Source organism: Hypomesus transpacificus, chromosome 22 (genome assembly GCF_021917145.1).
Source record: "Hypomesus transpacificus isolate Combined female chromosome 22, fHypTra1, whole genome shotgun sequence".
In the NCBI taxonomy this organism is placed as follows: Eukaryota; Metazoa; Chordata; class Actinopteri; order Osmeriformes; family Osmeridae; genus Hypomesus; species Hypomesus transpacificus.
The window spans coordinates 4,222,051-4,239,564 of record NC_061081.1 but is presented as its reverse complement, the minus strand read 5'-3'; the positions used below and the strand labels follow the sequence as shown (position 1 = coordinate 4,239,564).

Below are 17,514 nucleotides of genomic sequence, written 5' to 3'. Positions count from 1 at the left end.
AAAACTTACATCTTACTCTATAAGAAATGTATACCATTTTCTGTTTCTAAGCATACTTCTTAAAAGTATATCAAAAGTGAACTATTTTCAAAGCATACTTAAAAGTACATCAAAAGTGAACTATTTTCTAAGTATTCTCCTTAAAAGTGTATCAAAAGTGAACTATTTTCAAAGCATACTTAAAAGTATATTAAAAGTGAACTATTTTCTAAGTATACTTCTTAAAAGTATATTAAAAGTGAACTATTTTCTAAGCATACTTATTAAAAGTATATCACAAGTGAACTAAAAGTATACTATCCATATTTTAGTATACTTATAGTTTACTTTATATACTTCTTTTTTGTAAGGGTTGTTTAAGGTCCAGGTTGGCTCATTATTAACACACACGGCTTGGCATATCATTAGACAAATCGAGAAATTCCAACCTTCTAAACTACTGGTGGGACAGGAGGTGTCCTTCTACTTGATTCAAATGGGTGATTTTTGTGTGATTTTCTGCGATTAAATCGACTGATTCATTCTGTATCGGGTGCCGGGGTCTCCGGCTCTGCAGGTTCATACTATTGACTGGGCTGGGTTTGCTGTCCTCCTCTTTCTTTCTCTTTCCTTTCCTTCAGGATGTAGTTCATGTTATTCTGGTAGAAGCGTATGAACATAAAATGCAAACCCTGCTACAAACAAACACACGCACAAACACACGCACACAATCAGATCTATATTGTCTGTACATTTTCTTTCAATATGTTTTGATTGAAAAACTCTTTCAATGGCTCTGGTCATGACGTTTACTTGGCCAAACGTGTGCAAATCAGCGCTGGCCAGCATGTCTGCTGGCACCAATTAAATCCTTCCAACAAACTGCCGCTTGACCAATAGTAAGCCTCCACGATGGAGAAGAAGTGACGGCTTATATACCGCGCACAACAATCATTCAAGATCATTTTACAGATTTGCAAATTCAGGAAAGACCTCTCTCTGTTGGCGTTTTAGAGTAAAACACCGACCGTGAAACGAAGTAGGAAGTGGGATAAAATCTCCAATAAGATTGTCCATAAAGGTATGTGACATAACTCTAATGTAAACGCTAGTTTTCTCAGCTCGATTTTTTTTCAACCTACAGTAGGGTACTGTACTTACTCTAGAAATCCTAGGTAGTTCTACTCTACTAATTACAGACTATCTTGCCTGATACAATAGTCTACTGTAGTCAAATAAGGAGTACCGGCTTGCAACATTTGCTAGCTAGTTGGCTAGCGTAATAAGTACGTTTTAACGTGTTGTAGGGGTATAGAGATTATCTATATTGTCTAAGCTTGACTTGCACCCGTGTAATGCTAAATGAACGCACGCATGTTAGCTTGCTAGTTAGCTAGTCCCACCGTCTCCACCCATTGGATTTCTTTGACGTTGGTCTAACCAGGGCTAGTGAGGGGCGGACTGTTTGGCTAATTGAATTAGCCACTAGATTCATTAACACCTTTTGTTGTCTCCTAGATCATAAGATTTCCTGTGTTGAGTGAAGCGTTGAACATGAGGCTATTGTGCGTGGTACTTTTGGTTACCGGCACTGCGTTTGCCGAGGACGACAAGAGGGAAAGCGTTGGGACAGTGGTAGGAATCGACCTCGGCACCACTTATTCCTGGTAAGCATCTATCACCGGCCTATTCAATTGCTTTGAATAGGGCCTTACATTTTATATAAATAAGTATTTCTGTGTTTGAAAACACTTCTGAACCAGTGTATGGGCTGTATAACATTTTTCGTCTTGTAGTCAAACTGTCTTGTAGTCAAACCCATAACTTTTGAGAGAATAACAACGTATTTTAATGAGAACACAAGGATAATGCTTTTAACAGTCTATAAATTCAGTTAAACTTCTTGCCTGTCGTTGTTTGTGCTGTAATTAGCTTGTTTTAAATATGAAATGGAGCCAAGTCTCACTACTGTACCTAATTGGCATTTATTAAACTTTAAAAAAATCTGCCAGAAATGACACTTTTTGGATTGTACAAGTTTGGTTCGTTTGTGGTCGGAGCAATCCGCAGACAGTGAAGGTGATCATTTGTCAAAGGATTGATTGTTCGTTTTAATGGCATTGTGTGAGAAACCACGTCTACGCTGATCCTAAAGGGGTAAGCAGGATAACTGCCAACCTTCTTGAATTTGTGAATCTGCTCTGTCCAGAACGCAACACTTCCTACAGCGCCTCCCTTAGAGCAGAGGATGCTCGCATGCCAATCGGGCTATCCTATACTGCTTTAGGATTCTTGGTTAGCACTTTAGCTCTAATGGTAAGATTGATGAATGTGAATTGACGTCAGTGCTCTGTTACTAGCATGAGTTGTGTTGATAAACCGGAATACATAAAATTATCTCCCATATTTATAAATGATCAAAGGGCAGGTTTGAGGTTGTTAAAGGGCCAGATTCGGCCCGCGGGCCACCAATTGAATAGTTCTGATCGGTTGGAAAGAAATTCCAAATAGCTGACACGATTCCACGCTGTAATACTTGGGCTCGACTGTTGTTAAATTTACCAGTTACGTCAGTGTACTTGTAACTGGACATTAAATTATGATTTGGATACAGGGCTTGGAATTGAAACCATTTTGGTTGTATATGCTACAGAAATTGTCTGTGCAACCTCCAAAAATATTTTAGAGCATTTGTGAGTGCAAATAATCATTATGGTCCAACCTGTTTTATATCATTTATAAAGATAAATGTATTAGTATTTTTTATGATGGTTTTGACATTAGTTTTGTGCCCCTTTTTTTCCAGTGTTGGAGTTTTCAAGAATGGTCGTGTTGAGATCATTGCGAACGATCAGGGAAACCGCATCACCCCATCCTATGTGGCTTTCACAGCCGAGGGGGAGCGTCTGATCGGTGATGCTGCCAAGAACCAGCTGACCTCCAATCCTGAAAACACAGTCTTTGACGCTAAAAGGCTTATTGGTCGTGCATGGGCTGACTCCTCTGTTCAACAGGACCTCAAGTTCTTGCCCTTCAAGGTGCACCTTAAAAACATGTTTCTCAGCAGTAGGAAATGATTAACAATGTCCCTCATAAGTAGTCCATGGAATGGTTTCTTATTATGGTGAATAGTTATTTACTCATTCAATCTTTCTAGATTATTGAGAAGAAGACAAAACCCCATATTCAGGTGGACATCGGTGGTGGTCAGATGAAGACATTTGCTCCTGAGGAAATCTCAGCTATGGTACTCACCAAAATGAAGGAAACTGCCGAGGCCTACCTGGGAAAGAAGGTATCACAAGTTGAAACCTTTTTAATATACGACTGAGACATTGGGAACAAGTTTTTAGTTATTGTATCACAATGTCTTGATGTCACTCGGTTTTGTTTTTATAGGTTACCCATGCTGTGGTGACTGTCCCTGCCTATTTCAATGATGCCCAGCGTCAAGCCACCAAGGATGCTGGCGTCATTGCAGGTCTGAACGTGATGAGAATCATCAATGAGCCGTAAGTTTAAGTTCCATAAACTGTCTGCATTCATGACCAGGTTTAGAACCTACCAATGATTTGATAGTTTACTCCTTATGTTTTCCTTAGAACCGCTGCTGCCATTGCCTATGGTCTGGACAAGAAGGATGGCGAGAAAAACATCCTGGTCTTTGATCTTGGTGGTGGCACTTTTGATGTGTCCCTCCTGACCATTGACAATGGCGTGTTTGAGGTTGTAGCCACCAATGGAGACACTCATCTGGGAGGTGAGGACTTTGACCAGCGTGTCATGGAGCACTTCATCAAGCTTTACAAAAAGAAGACTGGCAAGGATGTGCGCAAAGACAATCGTGCTGTGCAGAAACTGCGACGTGAGGTAGAAAAGGCCAAGAGAGCCCTATCTGCCCAGCATCAGGCCCGCATCGAGATTGAGTCCTTCTTTGAGGGAGAAGATTTCTCTGAGTCTCTAACTCGTGCCAAGTTTGAAGAGCTCAACATGGTATGTTAGGCTTCAAGGATCATCAAAATGCATCACGTTAAAACCGCAGTTACACTTACTTTTCCCAATTGTGACCTAAATCAACTGCACCTCATTGAATAGCTTTTTTTCATCATCCAGGACCTGTTCCGTTCCACCATGAAGCCTGTCCAGAAGGTGCTGGAAGACTCTGACCTTAAGAAGCCTGACATTGATGAGATTGTTTTAGTTGGAGGTTCTACTCGTATCCCAAAGATTCAGCAGCTGGTGAAGGAGTTCTTCAATGGCAAGGAGCCCTCCAGGGGCATCAACCCTGACGAGGCTGTGGCCTATGGAGCCGCAGTACAGGCCGGTGTCCTATCTGGAGAGGAGGATACAGGTAGCCCAAAGAAACCATGCTTGGATGGTTATCAATGGCAAAAAAACTATTAACTAGACAATGCTAGGTTAAAGGTTGTACCTGCAGTGTAGCGAAACTTAACATTTGTTACTTGAACTGTGACTGTAAGACATAAATAGTTTTAAATTAAAAGGAAACCGGTTTTCCCTTTTCAGCAATATGTTAACTTCAAGTGTGTCTGTGTAGGTGATCTGGTTCTTCTGGATGTGTGCCCTCTGACCTTGGGTATTGAGACTGTTGGAGGAGTCATGACCAAGTTGATCCCTAGAAACACTGTGGTGCCCACCAAGAAATCTCAGATTTTTTCCACTGCCTCTGACAACCAGCCCACTGTCACTATCAAAGTATATGAAGGTAAGCTTTAACCACTTATATTATTTTAATACCATTTAACAAAATTATGCAGGGCACCAGTGGTGGGTTAGTCATGTTTTTCACAACTATGCATTGTAATACTTTCTTGTTCAGGTGAGCGTCCTCTGACAAAGGACAACCATCTGCTTGGTACTTTTGACCTAACTGGAATTCCCCCTGCTCCACGTGGAGTGCCCCAAATCGAAGTCACCTTTGAGATAGATGTTAATGGCATCTTGCGCGTGACTGCCGAGGACAAGGGCACAGGCAACAAGAACAAGATTACTATCACCAACGATCAAAACCGCTTGACACCGGAGGACATTGAGCGCATGGTCAATGATGCTGAGCGCTTTGCTGATGAAGACAAGAAGCTGAAGGATCGCATTGATGCCCGTAATGAGCTGGAGAGCTACGCCTATTCTCTGAAAAATCAGATTGGCGACAAGGAGAAGCTGGGTGGCAAGCTGTCTGACGAGGATAAAGAGACTATTGAAAAGGCTGTGGAGGAGAAGATTGAGTGGATGGAGTCCCACCAAGATGCTGAGCTAGAGGACTTCCAGGCTAAGAAGAAAGAGTTGGAGGAGGTGGTCCAGCCTATTATCAGTAAGCTGTATGGAAGTGCTGGTGGACCTCCACCCGAGGGAGAAGCGCAGGATGAGAAAGACGAGTTGTAAGGTAGTCAGGAAGGGTGAATAATTAATGCACATCTCTGTTCCTGTTGGCCATTGCCTCTCTGGTAAAGGCACAGATGTACATATTGGACAAGAGTGGAACGGGTTGGCGAGTTGACAAACGCAACCATGGTTAATCTTCTGTCAAGACTCAAACAGAAGTGTGTGTATTTGACAGATTTATTTTCTCTTCGTTGTGAGGCGGAGATGTCAGCCCATATACAAGGCTCCATACTGCTGTTCTTAAGCAGTCCAGAAGGTTTTCTAGTGGGGTGGTGTTCTACATAGGTGGGGATGTTGGGGTGATGTTAAATGCTCAATTATTTATTGAATCTGGTCATTGTAGAAAAGCCTTTCTACTGTAAAGACATTGAAATAAATGTTTGATAAAACACAATTTTGCTTACATAATTGCTAAACAATCATTTTTGATTCCAAATAGGTGTTATCCATTCATTAATGCAGGTGACAATTTAAGATGCTTTTCATTTGGTAGGACTTTCATTTTCAACATTACAGGCAAGTCATACAATTTCTCATGGTCGGGAGAGCAGCATTACAACACAGTCTCTGCGTATGACACCCTGGCTGTCCATACCAGTGAACACAAAGGCCATATGGACAGTGTCTGGTTCTGCCAAACTCTGAGCCTGGCCAACAGCTCTACTTTGGCCTTTACCTTCCAGGGTGATGCACATTAAGTTGTCCAGCCTGTTGTATGGAAGGTTGCTCTTGAACTTCATGAGAATACATTGCCTCTGATTTCAAAAGGAGAATTTTCAAGCATTACTTTGTCATGTTGGGAGTGGGACTAATGGGCATGCATGTTAATGAACAGCATTCATTTAGAATAGATATTTATGTACCAGTCAATCCGGTGCATGGCATTGCTTGCCCCCTCTGATGTCCTTCCTCCAAAAATGTTTGTTCCTCTCAAGGGCTACAGGATTGGGCAGCCACTCCAAGAGGTCTCCGTTTGACAGTAGCTTTTCCCATTTCATCCTAACTGCATGAAGAAATCATGCTTTTTTAACTTTCCTTGTAATCTCCAAAAGGGATCGCACAAAATTAACCTCAAATCTTGTTTCTTGAGGACTAAACTGTTAGAAGCCTTACATAGTCTTTGGGGATCGTGTTGGAAGTGTATATTAGTTGTGTCCAGTGAATACATTTCACTGTGGAACATCTTTTGCCATGTCTCAATGGGTGCAGTTTGGAACCCACTACTACCACTACATGTCCATGCCTGAAGGGGACACGTGTTTCATATTTGCCAAACAACCAAAACTATACCCCTATTGTTTAAAGGAAGAGGGAACCTGACTAGTGTATTAAAACATTGACCAAATAACGCCAATACCAACAGAATTGCAGTTATTTGAGTCTATCGGTTACATCCAATTAAGAATTGTCAAAGTAAGCTTTAGTGAAATATACATTTAAAAACATTGTAAATGCATGAAAGGAATTACAAGGCAAACATGTTACAAAATGAAGGCTTTAAATCTTACCTACTCTACCATGATTATTGTAAACCAGAGAGGGAAAGCAAGAGGTGAGGACAGAGGAGTAGGACAAGCCAGAGCTGAGAAGCCCCCAGGAGATGAATAATCCACAGAACAATGCTTCACAATTCCCTTTATACTCAAGAACAACCATCAGACCACATCTTGACCTTTATCAACATTTGACTAGTAATGTGACAGTAACAGTGCGTTCACACTGCAGCGACGCGATGCGAGCGACAACATGTTTTCCATTCATTTCCTATGAAGCCAGGCGAATCGCTTGCGTGGTGCATTGTGGGTAAAGACGCGACGCGACAGAGTTCCGATTTTCTCAACTTTATGCAAATGAGGAGCGATTTTCGCTAGCGATGGCCAATCGGAGTGTTTTCTTGTTTCTCGTAACGTAGCAACCATGGCTAACATTTCTAGCTTTCTAGGTTTCAAGGTGGAGGAGAAACTCATCGTTTGTGTGGCTGCTTACCCAGTCCTGTACAATACATAACTGTATTTGTACAGAGATGTTAATTTAAAAAAAACAATGCATGGCACAAGGTTTGCCGAAGTTGTGGGTGCTTGTTGTACCTGTTAGTTTAGTCACATTACGTAACTTTGCTCTGTGGTAACTAGCTAGCTAGCCCGGCTGGAACTCCCTATCGTATCGACAGATTAGCAGAGACTGAGGAATATAGGAAAACGTTTTTTACACATGTCAACGTGTATGTCTATTAAACAGTTTTGTATGTTGTATGCAAGCTGTATTTTGATCGATGTTGCAACTACGTAAACCCAAGTCTGCACACTTGGCCATGACAACTACAACAGTGACTTTAGAGAACTACATTCTACATTTATCTGTTTGAAACGCCCCCGAGCGTGGTGAACTGTGGGAAGGCAAGCGATGGCAAGCGATTCGCGTCGCTGCAGTGTGAACGCACTGTAAGTTCCACAATGAGGTGTGAGACTCATCAAGCAGAGACGCTGTCCAGCAACTCCAGATTTTAGCATATGAGGAGAGGGACCTGGGAATCCATCAACGTCGCTAACGCAAGTCGCGCTAACACGAATAAGTCTCACTTGGGTAAACGTCAACTTAGACTTAAGCCTCAAGCCGTTCCACTAACGTTCCGTTCCACTAACAAGCAACACTAATTCAAGCTAGACCTCAATAAGCTAGGCTGTGTTCGAAAACTTAGACAGCTGTCTTAATCCTTGATGTCTTACTAGACAGGTGTCTAACGAGACAGCTCTCTTCGGGGTAAGGTATCTTAAAAACCGTTGTTTTCGAACAGCCTATTAAGACAGGATGTACGTCATCGCGCTGCGTGTACTCGTGTGCTCGCACTAGCGCGCTTTGTCAGACGGCAGTCAATTGCATTGAGTTTATTGTCACACTAAGTCAAGTTAAGCTGTATTTAAACTTGTGTTAGATATGCTCAATAGCTCATAACATTTGTGTTTGTATTTCACTCATTTGATAGGATTATGATAAAACGCAGCAACTAGCTAGTGTCTGCACTGCGATGCTAGGTACTGTACGTTAACGAAAAGTCGGAGCAAATGTACAAATTAGGAGTGTTATCAATAAAATAAGTACATTTTCAGCAACTACACTGCCCACTTCTCGATACATTTTTATTCAGATGCTGATTTACAAGTACCGTTTAGCTGAAATATGAATTGTAAAAACTTAGAGCAATGGCGGTCAAAGGATTCTGTTTAACTTGTTGCTCACGGTAACCCCGCGCACAGAGTTATGGGTAATACGTGCTGCCATTAAGACAGCAAGGCAGCTCAGATGCTCTCTTAAAAAATGACCGTTATGTGACGTATTTCAAGGTATCTTATTAGACAGGAAGAGAAGATTTAAGACATTTCGAACAGACCTCGCTGTCTTAAAAGGAAGGAAGGAAGGAAGACGCATTTTAAGACATTTCGAACACAGCCTTAGGCACATAACGGTCATTTTTTAAGAGAGCATCTGAGCTGCCTTGCTGTCTTAATGGCAGCACGTATTACCCATAACTCTGTGCGCGGGGTTACGTGAGCAACCAGTTAAACAGAATCCTTTGACCGCCATTGCTCTAAGTTTTTACAATTCATATTTCAGCTAAACGGTACTTGTAAATCAGCATCTGAATAAAAATGTATCGAGAAGTGGGCAGTGTAGTTGCTGAAAATGTACTTTTTTTTATTGATAACACTCCTAATTTGTACATTTGCTCCGACTTTTCGTTAACGTACAGTACCTAGCATCGCAGTGCAGACACTAGCTAGTTGCTGCGTTTTATCATAATCCTATCAAATGAGTGAAATACAAACACAAATGTTATGAGCTATTGAGCCTATATCTAACACAAGTTTAAATACAGCTTAACTTGACTTAGTGTGACAATAAACTCAATGCAATTGACTGCCAAGAACGTCCCACATGCAAAGACATAGACAGATGCAGACAGACTGAACAGTGTCAAGGCTTGGCTACAGTGGGTCAATTGCTTCCTTGTGTGTGATTCCTGCAGACTACATAGTCTAGGCATACCTACACAAACTGCAGTCTACTACCCTCCTTTCTACTATTATAGTCTACTCTCCTTTCATTTACTTTCTACGAAGGATGGTACGCTGCTCTTATGTGTTCATTGCCATCCTTAAGAGTTGCTAAAGTGTTATTTTATATATATATATATTATTTATGTTTTATATTTTTAAGAATGACAATTCTTAATTCTAATCTATCTAGATGAACTATGCTGGGCCTGCTGAACCTATACTTCTTCCACAGATACTGGTCAGGGAAGCATTACTGTCTCTGAAGACCCTTGGGGCTGGTGGGATAAACACTCTTTGTATAATCTGAGCACCTTCATCCACCACAGGCTTGTCAAAGAACGGATACGCCATAATTGATTGTAACTTGTCTTGAGGCTCTGCTTAGTTTCTAAGGCCTTATTTTATGTCAATTAACCAATGGCTTTTGAAAACAGCTAAAGTGACATTATTTCTTAACATGTTAATTTAAATTAATATATTTTTTGGAGATGAAGTAGGCCTAAACACGTGAATCATTCATGTCTGCTCAAGTCAGAATTTATGTTTCCGAACACGGACTTAAGTGCTTTGCGCTTAGGAATTTACTCGACGGAACTGTCTTTTGAAAATCTGTTTCCGCCCGTTTGAAATTATTTGCAACACATTTTAGTTTAGCTTGACTTATAGCCTGACACGGATCAGGCTAGTTTCGAACCTTGATTTCGTAGCTAGAACTAGAATAATCCACCTTCATGGAACGGAACTCTCGCTAAAGTTAGTGAGACTTGGCGAAATAAGTCTCGCTTTCCCTTAATCGACGTTGATGGAACACCCCCCTGGGTGACACCCAGGCTTTGTGTATAAGGCTGGGATCAGGTTGTGGATACTGCAGAGCTGCCAACTCGCACGGTTTCGCCGTGTGACACGCATTTCACCCATTTCTCTAGGGGGGGGAACTAGGGGTGCTCCCTGACAGCACAAGAATTTAAAATGATATGACTTAAAATCCACCACCGTGGCACAGCTCCGCAGTAGCGGACTGGCAATCGGGAGCACCGGGAGAAGAATAACTAGGCCTACAGAAAACCAGGGTAAGAAACGTAGGGTGGGGCTGAAAAATTGAGAGACAAAGAAATCACCTTCACTAGACAAGGTTTTACCAATTGAAAAACGGCTGTTTATTTTAACATATTTTCTATTATAAACATAGAGAAAATTCCAACCCGTTCTCATTCCCAAGTCGTTAAATACCGACGCTTTGCATGGCCCAAGGCGTCGGATGTGGACGCACAGGGTACCCTTTGGCGTCAGTTTGAGACGTATTGGGGTTTCAACTAACTCCAATGTAAACCCATCCGCGGCAGTATCGGTCTTTGTCAGACACGTGGGTTTGTTGTGTATTACGTCACCGCACTGCCATTTTCCAGGTACAGCTTTAGAGCCTAATTTATACTTTTGTCGCAGACACTTTTGAAATGGTCGCAGACCAAAAAAAAGACGTGTCGCCCAGGCTGCTGCATTTATACTTCGGCAAACAGTTGCCTGTGCTCAAGGTTTGCGAGACGTAAACAGAGTCATTTTACCGCTACATTCATAGCCATGTTAACGCTTTGTTAACGCTTTGTAGCATAGGTGATCGATCAGAGAAAATGGCTGTAGCTAATTTAGAGAAGCATTACAAAGGTGTGGATATGTTCTAACTTGTTCTGAAAATTCAAATTTTCAGTGAACGCTCAACAGCTGTTTAAGATGGAAGGAATAAAGGGAAGATTGGTAGAGCAAGTTAGAACATATCCACACCTTGATAATGCTTCTCAAAATTATCTACAGCCATTTACTCTGATCGATCACCTAGGCTACAAAGCGTAAACAAGGTAACCATAGCTATGTGTTTGCCGAAGTATAAATGCAGCAGCCTGAGCTACACTTTTTCTTTTCCGTCGGCGACCATTTCAAAAGTGTCGGCGAAATAAGATGAAATGGTCGCAGACGGAAAAAAAAAGTGTCGCTCAAGCCCAATTTATACTTAGGTCACCTAGGCTACAAAGCGTTAACAAGGTAACCATGACTATGAATGTATTGCATTTATACTTCGGCAAACAGTCGCCTGTGCTCAAGGTTTGCAAGACGTAAAGAGAATCATTTTCCCGTTATATTCATAGCTATGGTTACATTGTGTATGATTTGTAGCCTAGGTGATCGATCGGATAAAATGGCTGTAGCTAATTTTGAGAGGCATTATAAAGGTGTGGATATGTTTTAACTTGCTCCGCCAATCTCTCAATTTTTTCCATCATAAACAGCTGTTGACGTTCAGTGAAAATTCGAAACAATAAAGTCCACGGTGTGTGCCGTCTCTCTAGCCAATCACACTTGCGCGACACTATCTGACAACATCAGCGCCAGTAGAAATTTCTCCTGGTAGGCGACACTTTCAAGCGACGGTTAAAAGTGTCGACCGTGACGCCATTTCTATCGGCAACCTTTTAAAAAGTGTCTGCGACCTAAATATAAATTGGGCTTAACGTGCAGTCGATGAGCACTGATGAGAATTTACTGAAGATAACAAGCAAATAAATCGCTAAACTGGAGAAGTGCAAGAAAACTGAGAAATAGCTGTACTGCGATAAACTTACCGAAAATGCTAGGGACCGTTACTTTGAGAATTTGTCATCCATTCAAGACAGATCTATACGAGCTGACTGCAGTAAATTGGAGTGCGGATTTACATTCTGACCAAAGGACTTTAATGTCAGTACATGCACTAATATATAAATTGCACAGACTTTAACTTAGTCATACATTTTCTGTTCAGATAGATCACTGGTTTGTAGTTTGCACTATTGTAATCGTCAAAATATGACTTTTAATACACCTGAAGTAGGTATTAAATATATATATATATGTATGTTTGTTTCAATTTAGCTGTCAGTCAATCACAAGAAAACAATTAACACATTTTTTTAAAATGTTTTCATGTTTTATTGTAAATGCTGGTCAGGCTGGTCAAAACTGCCTTGCAGTGTTGGTGCGAGTGATTTCTGTCTCCATCATGTCATATGTTGGTTGACCTGCAATAACATTAAAAAAGGTTTAAGCTTCATTATATGGGACCAGAAGGGTTACTATTAGTCAGAAATTATACTTAAGTAAGAGTACATATGTTACAACCCTGTAGCCTATAAGACGATTGCATGACATTTAACGGTATAAACAGAAGATGTTTCGCCGATAATAAAAGACTTGAACATAATCAACCATGCATTGTTTTGATTCATCTCCTGTGCCACATAATTCGTCCAAAACTACACGTGGATGTAACGTTAGATATTTCACGTTTGTCAACATCACTTAAATATCTTACCTTTGTGAAAATGTCGAGCGCAAACATGCATAGAACGCGATCTGTTAGCAAAGGTGATGTTTTTGCGCTGGACCGCTGCAACCCTGGCGATCCGCTCCATGTTGCCCCATATTTTCTTCGAAGTGGGAAAGGAAAAAAAAATATCCCCGTTGTGAAGTGTATGACCTTTGCTGTCGTGAGATCTTCTATTGCAGCCGATCACTTCACTCATCCGGAGGTCCAGGAGAGGGGCCACTGGATCTCTAGAAGCCAGTCCTGACCAGGAGGAGTCAGCAGGTCTCCAGGAAGCTCCACGACTGGGCAGCAACAACGCTGCACGTGCAGCAATTCACGTGAGGGATGCATATTTCAATGCAGAAGGTGCAGTGCCCTGGCAGCGATCAGTTGTGTAGCCCATGTCATCAAGAAACAAAGGCTCTTTTAAGAGCCACCCACATTAATCAGCAAAAGGCAAACCGTTCCAGAATGTTCTTTTCATAAAATATGAGCTTAAATCATTCTGTGGTCATGTTGTTTTTCTTATCATTATTAATTTTCACTACCAACCATTCATTGTAAATAATAGTATGCCCAATTCAATAAAAGGAACACAAAGTTCTGTCAGTGACAATTTTTGGTTTATTACACAAGTTCAAGTCTTTTATTTGTCAGGTACACAGAACAACACAAGGTTAGACTGGGTACTGAAATTCTTAAGACTGGCTTGCTTGGCTCGCTGTCTGGTTGTGTGGCTGCCTGCCGTATTTCATCCTCACTGACCTGGCTGACTGAGGATGTGGTAGCAGGCCTCTGGAAGTTGCTGCTGGAGTCCCTGTACTCCATTAATGGAGCCAGGAACCCCATCACAGCAGCATACTTCCAGGGTTTGTGATTATTCAGGCCTGCTCCACTCCTGCCCAACTCTTTCTCCTTGTTCTTTTCCCTCTTGTAGCTGTCTCTTAAATATTTCCTTTTTTTTGCGCAATCCTCAGCTAGAAAGACATTATTTGAAAACTGTTTAATAGACATACACGTTGACATGTGTAAACACGTTTTATTATATTACTCTAAGTATCTGCAAATCTGTCGATACAACTAGTCCCAGCCTGGCTAATTAGCTAGCTCTAGTTACCACAGAACGAAGTTACGTAATGTGACTAGACTGAATTTGAAAGTACAAAATACCCACCAGGAGCACCGACAATTTTTGCAACCTTGCGCCATGCATCATTTTTTATATTAACATCTCTGTACGAATACAGAGACGTGTCATACAGTACTGGGTACCCAGCCACACAAACAATCAGTTTCTCCTCCATCTTGAAAGCTAGAAATGTTCACCATGGTTGCTACGTTACGAAAAACAAGCAAATACTCCGATTGGACATCGCTAGCGAAAATCGCTCCTCATTTGCATAAAGTTGAGAAAACCTCAACTCTGTTGCATCGCTACCCAGAATGCACCACGCAAGCGATTCGCCTGGCTCCATTGAAAATTAATGGGAAACACTGCAGTGTGAATGCAGGGTTAGTCGTCTGTCTTTACTCGTTTCAGAGAATGTTTAAAGGGGCGATTGATTGCGAAACCGATTTTACCTTGTCGTTGAAAAATGACAGTTTGGTGTGAACCTCAAAGTCCGTTGATGCCTCTTTCCTATGCAAATCTCACAATTTGTAACTGCTGCTCTGATACGATAGGTTTAAAAAAATCCCCTGCTGTGGTGTCCCAATTGGGCGTACCTTTTTTGGCTCTTTGTCATGCCCCAACATTTACCTACAGACAAGCCCACCGGTATTCTGGCCCAGGAAAATAAATTGAGGTCACATAGATCTCAGACACTAGTTTATCTGCTCTGTGTAGCCTACTTCCACGGGAATTGAAAGAAGAACGTTTTCCAAGTTTTTCCAAGGATATTGAAAATGGACCACGGTCGTAAATGCTGTGTTCCAGGCTGTACAGGGAATGCTGACAGTCATAATCTTCCCACGGAACCAAACACTCGACGGGCATGGCTGATGTTTGTCCATGAGAAGATCTCTGTGAAGTTCGACACTCATTTATAAATTTTCTCTAAACATTTCACCATAGACAGTTTTGAATGAAAACCTTGGACAATTTAAATAAGGATTTGCTAAAGCACTGTTGCTGAAAAGATATGCTGTTCCAACCGTATGCTCATCACAAACGCAAGCTGTAAGTATGATTTTGTTGCTAACAGTTAGTCTAGCCTATTAGCAATGCTAACATGTCCTGTATCTAGCATAGGTAGAATGCTGTTTCAAAACGGGGGGGGGGGGGGGGGGGGGGGTCATTAGAATTAAATTAAGGCAATAAAATTAGTAATTTTAGTAAGTCAACATTTGTAATTTGAATACAAATCCAATACTTCAATACAAGTGCACAGATTTTCTTTGGTGAGACAACTTTAGTCAAAAGATAAATACGAAAATGAGACAGTACCATTCCCCACACATTTTTTTAATTGTAATAGAAATTTAAATATACGATTTGGTCAGCTCAACAGCGTTTTTTTTTAATCATCAGCTTTTGTTGTGTTTGGAGCAAAAAATGAAGAGTGTGCTGTGGAAGAATTCGAGTGGCACTGTGTAGATCTGAATAGTCAAGGGATATGGTTTCAATACAATTTATTTAGACTATACAATTACAAATGATTAAACAAAGCTTTGCTGATCAGTCATTAACGAAGGAGGTGCCGTCCACACAGATCGTTCGTAAGAGTGATAGAGAACTATCACACATGCACTTCCTTATATAAACTTTAGATCAAATGGCATTCTATAAGGTCAATCAATCAATGCAGCAAACTCTGTGATTGGCTTAATCAAACTTAGTGACAGTTTGAAACAATACCAAGTGTCCCAAAGTTCTTTGATGTGGCATCTCTCTCCAGGGCAGTAGATAATAAAGCCACAGGAGTTGACCAGTCAAATGGTCAACTGTCCTTTGTGTGACCATCTTCAAACAATACTTTTAATTAACACAAACAATGAAACAGGACACAGTCCTTCTCTCAAATTATGCAGCGGTCCAGTCACCGGATGAGGAATAGCCTCCACCTGTCTGTGAATCTCACACAAAGAAACTACAAAGGGTTGCAAAGTGATAAACAAGCACATTCTCACAAAGGTCAGTTAAAAAGTTAACTGACTTCTTGTCGTCTGACTTCATCTTCAAGATCCCATTTTCTCATTCAACTGAAGTAATTAACACAATGTTAACTCCTATCAACACCAAAATAACTTCCTTAACCAAGTGTGACCCATTATCATTATATATCCTCAAAGACAAATCTCATTGAAGAATAATCTAAATTCACCAAAGCTTGACCACTGAGCCCAAATCTGCCAGAGAAGTCTAAACTTCTTCCCATCTAACAACCATCAACAACCATTAACAACCATTAAACAGTATCACTTCTCCAAAATGTAACTCAAAAAAATCCTTCTATCAATACTCAAATGGTTTCTCTAACCTTAACTATGAAGCTTAACGTGTTAGATTCCTTTTCCCATATTACTTGTTCCACAAATGAGAAACAAAATGACTATGCATTCATTACAAATCCTCTTGTACGTTAAAATTAATACAATCTTGATATCACACAAACTGTAGAGGCATGATCTTTCCATGTGTTAACTGAGCAAAATCTCAAGATAAATGTTTTATGCAGACCATACAACCTCCATTTTCATTCTCATATCCTTCCTTTTTCCAAAACACATTTTCTTGTGGTTTAGTCCAAATTTAAATCTCCATTCCACCATTCCTTTCTCCATCTGTCTGCTGCATTCTGTAATTCTTGTAAAATATACTCAAACAAAAACACAATTCTCACTCAGTTAAACACAGTCAAACATTTTTAACTTAGCAGTATTTCATCAAACCCCCCCAATCTTACCACAGAGCCAAACTACTGACGCTAAAGTCATAAAACCATAAAACTCCCTTAGTCACTTTCACATTTGGATCAGTCAGTCATTAGTCAGTCATAAATTACTAAACGTCTTCTCTTCCTCTCTAAGAAGCCTGCGCTTCCCTTAAAGAGACTGTGACAAATATTGTATCAAGGTCACACAACACTTTTCCTCGAAAGACTCCTGTAAACCCAAATTTGTTAAGTTATGCTTATCAGGACATGGCAACACCATCTCATCACTTCCTGTAAATATATGTCAACATCAAAAACATATTCTAGTTAGTTCATCATTGCTTGCAGGCAATCTAGAAACCTTCTCCAGCTAGTTTCAGCACTAGCATTTATCTGTGAAATAATCATCATTGTTAGAGTGAACCCCACATTTGCATAGAGCAAGTTGTTCTACAGGTGAAAATGAGAAACTCTCTGTTACCATACCTTTCCCAAATTCATATACAACACCAATGGAGTATAAACTATCAGTAAATGTGTTAACTCCTTTCCCTTTTATGAATTGACAAGCTTACACTGAAGCAACCAACTTTTGAACACATTTTTTAGAGAATCAAACTATTTTAGAAAACAACCAAATTACGAATAACCTCAGTTTTTAATCTCTTATTATCTTTTCTTAAAAACACTTTAGGAACAGTTCAAATGAATACCTTTATATTTTAGATTTTTTTTGTATTTAAATTTAATTTTAAATACAATTAAAATGAATTTAAATTCACCAAATCAAATCTCTTTTCAAAGACATGAGGAAAACCATCCACTACCCCAAATCAGAATTGAATCTATATGATTCCAAAATGAA

The 17,514-nt window shown here is 40.4% G+C and overlaps 1 protein-coding gene across 1 annotated transcript; it reads left to right on the top strand.

Moving 5' to 3' along the window:
- The first annotated feature begins 918 nt into the window (after positions 1–918).
- On the top strand, positions 919–5,776 carry hspa5 (heat shock protein 5). Its single transcript, XM_047044730.1, has 9 exons — positions 919–1,060; positions 1,498–1,646; positions 2,786–3,017; positions 3,137–3,274; positions 3,379–3,491; positions 3,582–3,972; positions 4,093–4,330; positions 4,538–4,705; positions 4,820–5,776. Exons 2-9 carry the CDS (start codon positions 1,534–1,536, stop codon positions 5,380–5,382), a joined length of 1,956 nt encoding a protein of 651 aa, XP_046900686.1. The 5' UTR covers positions 919–1,060; positions 1,498–1,533; the 3' UTR covers positions 5,383–5,776.
- The last annotated feature ends 11,738 nt before the right edge of the window (positions 5,777–17,514 follow it).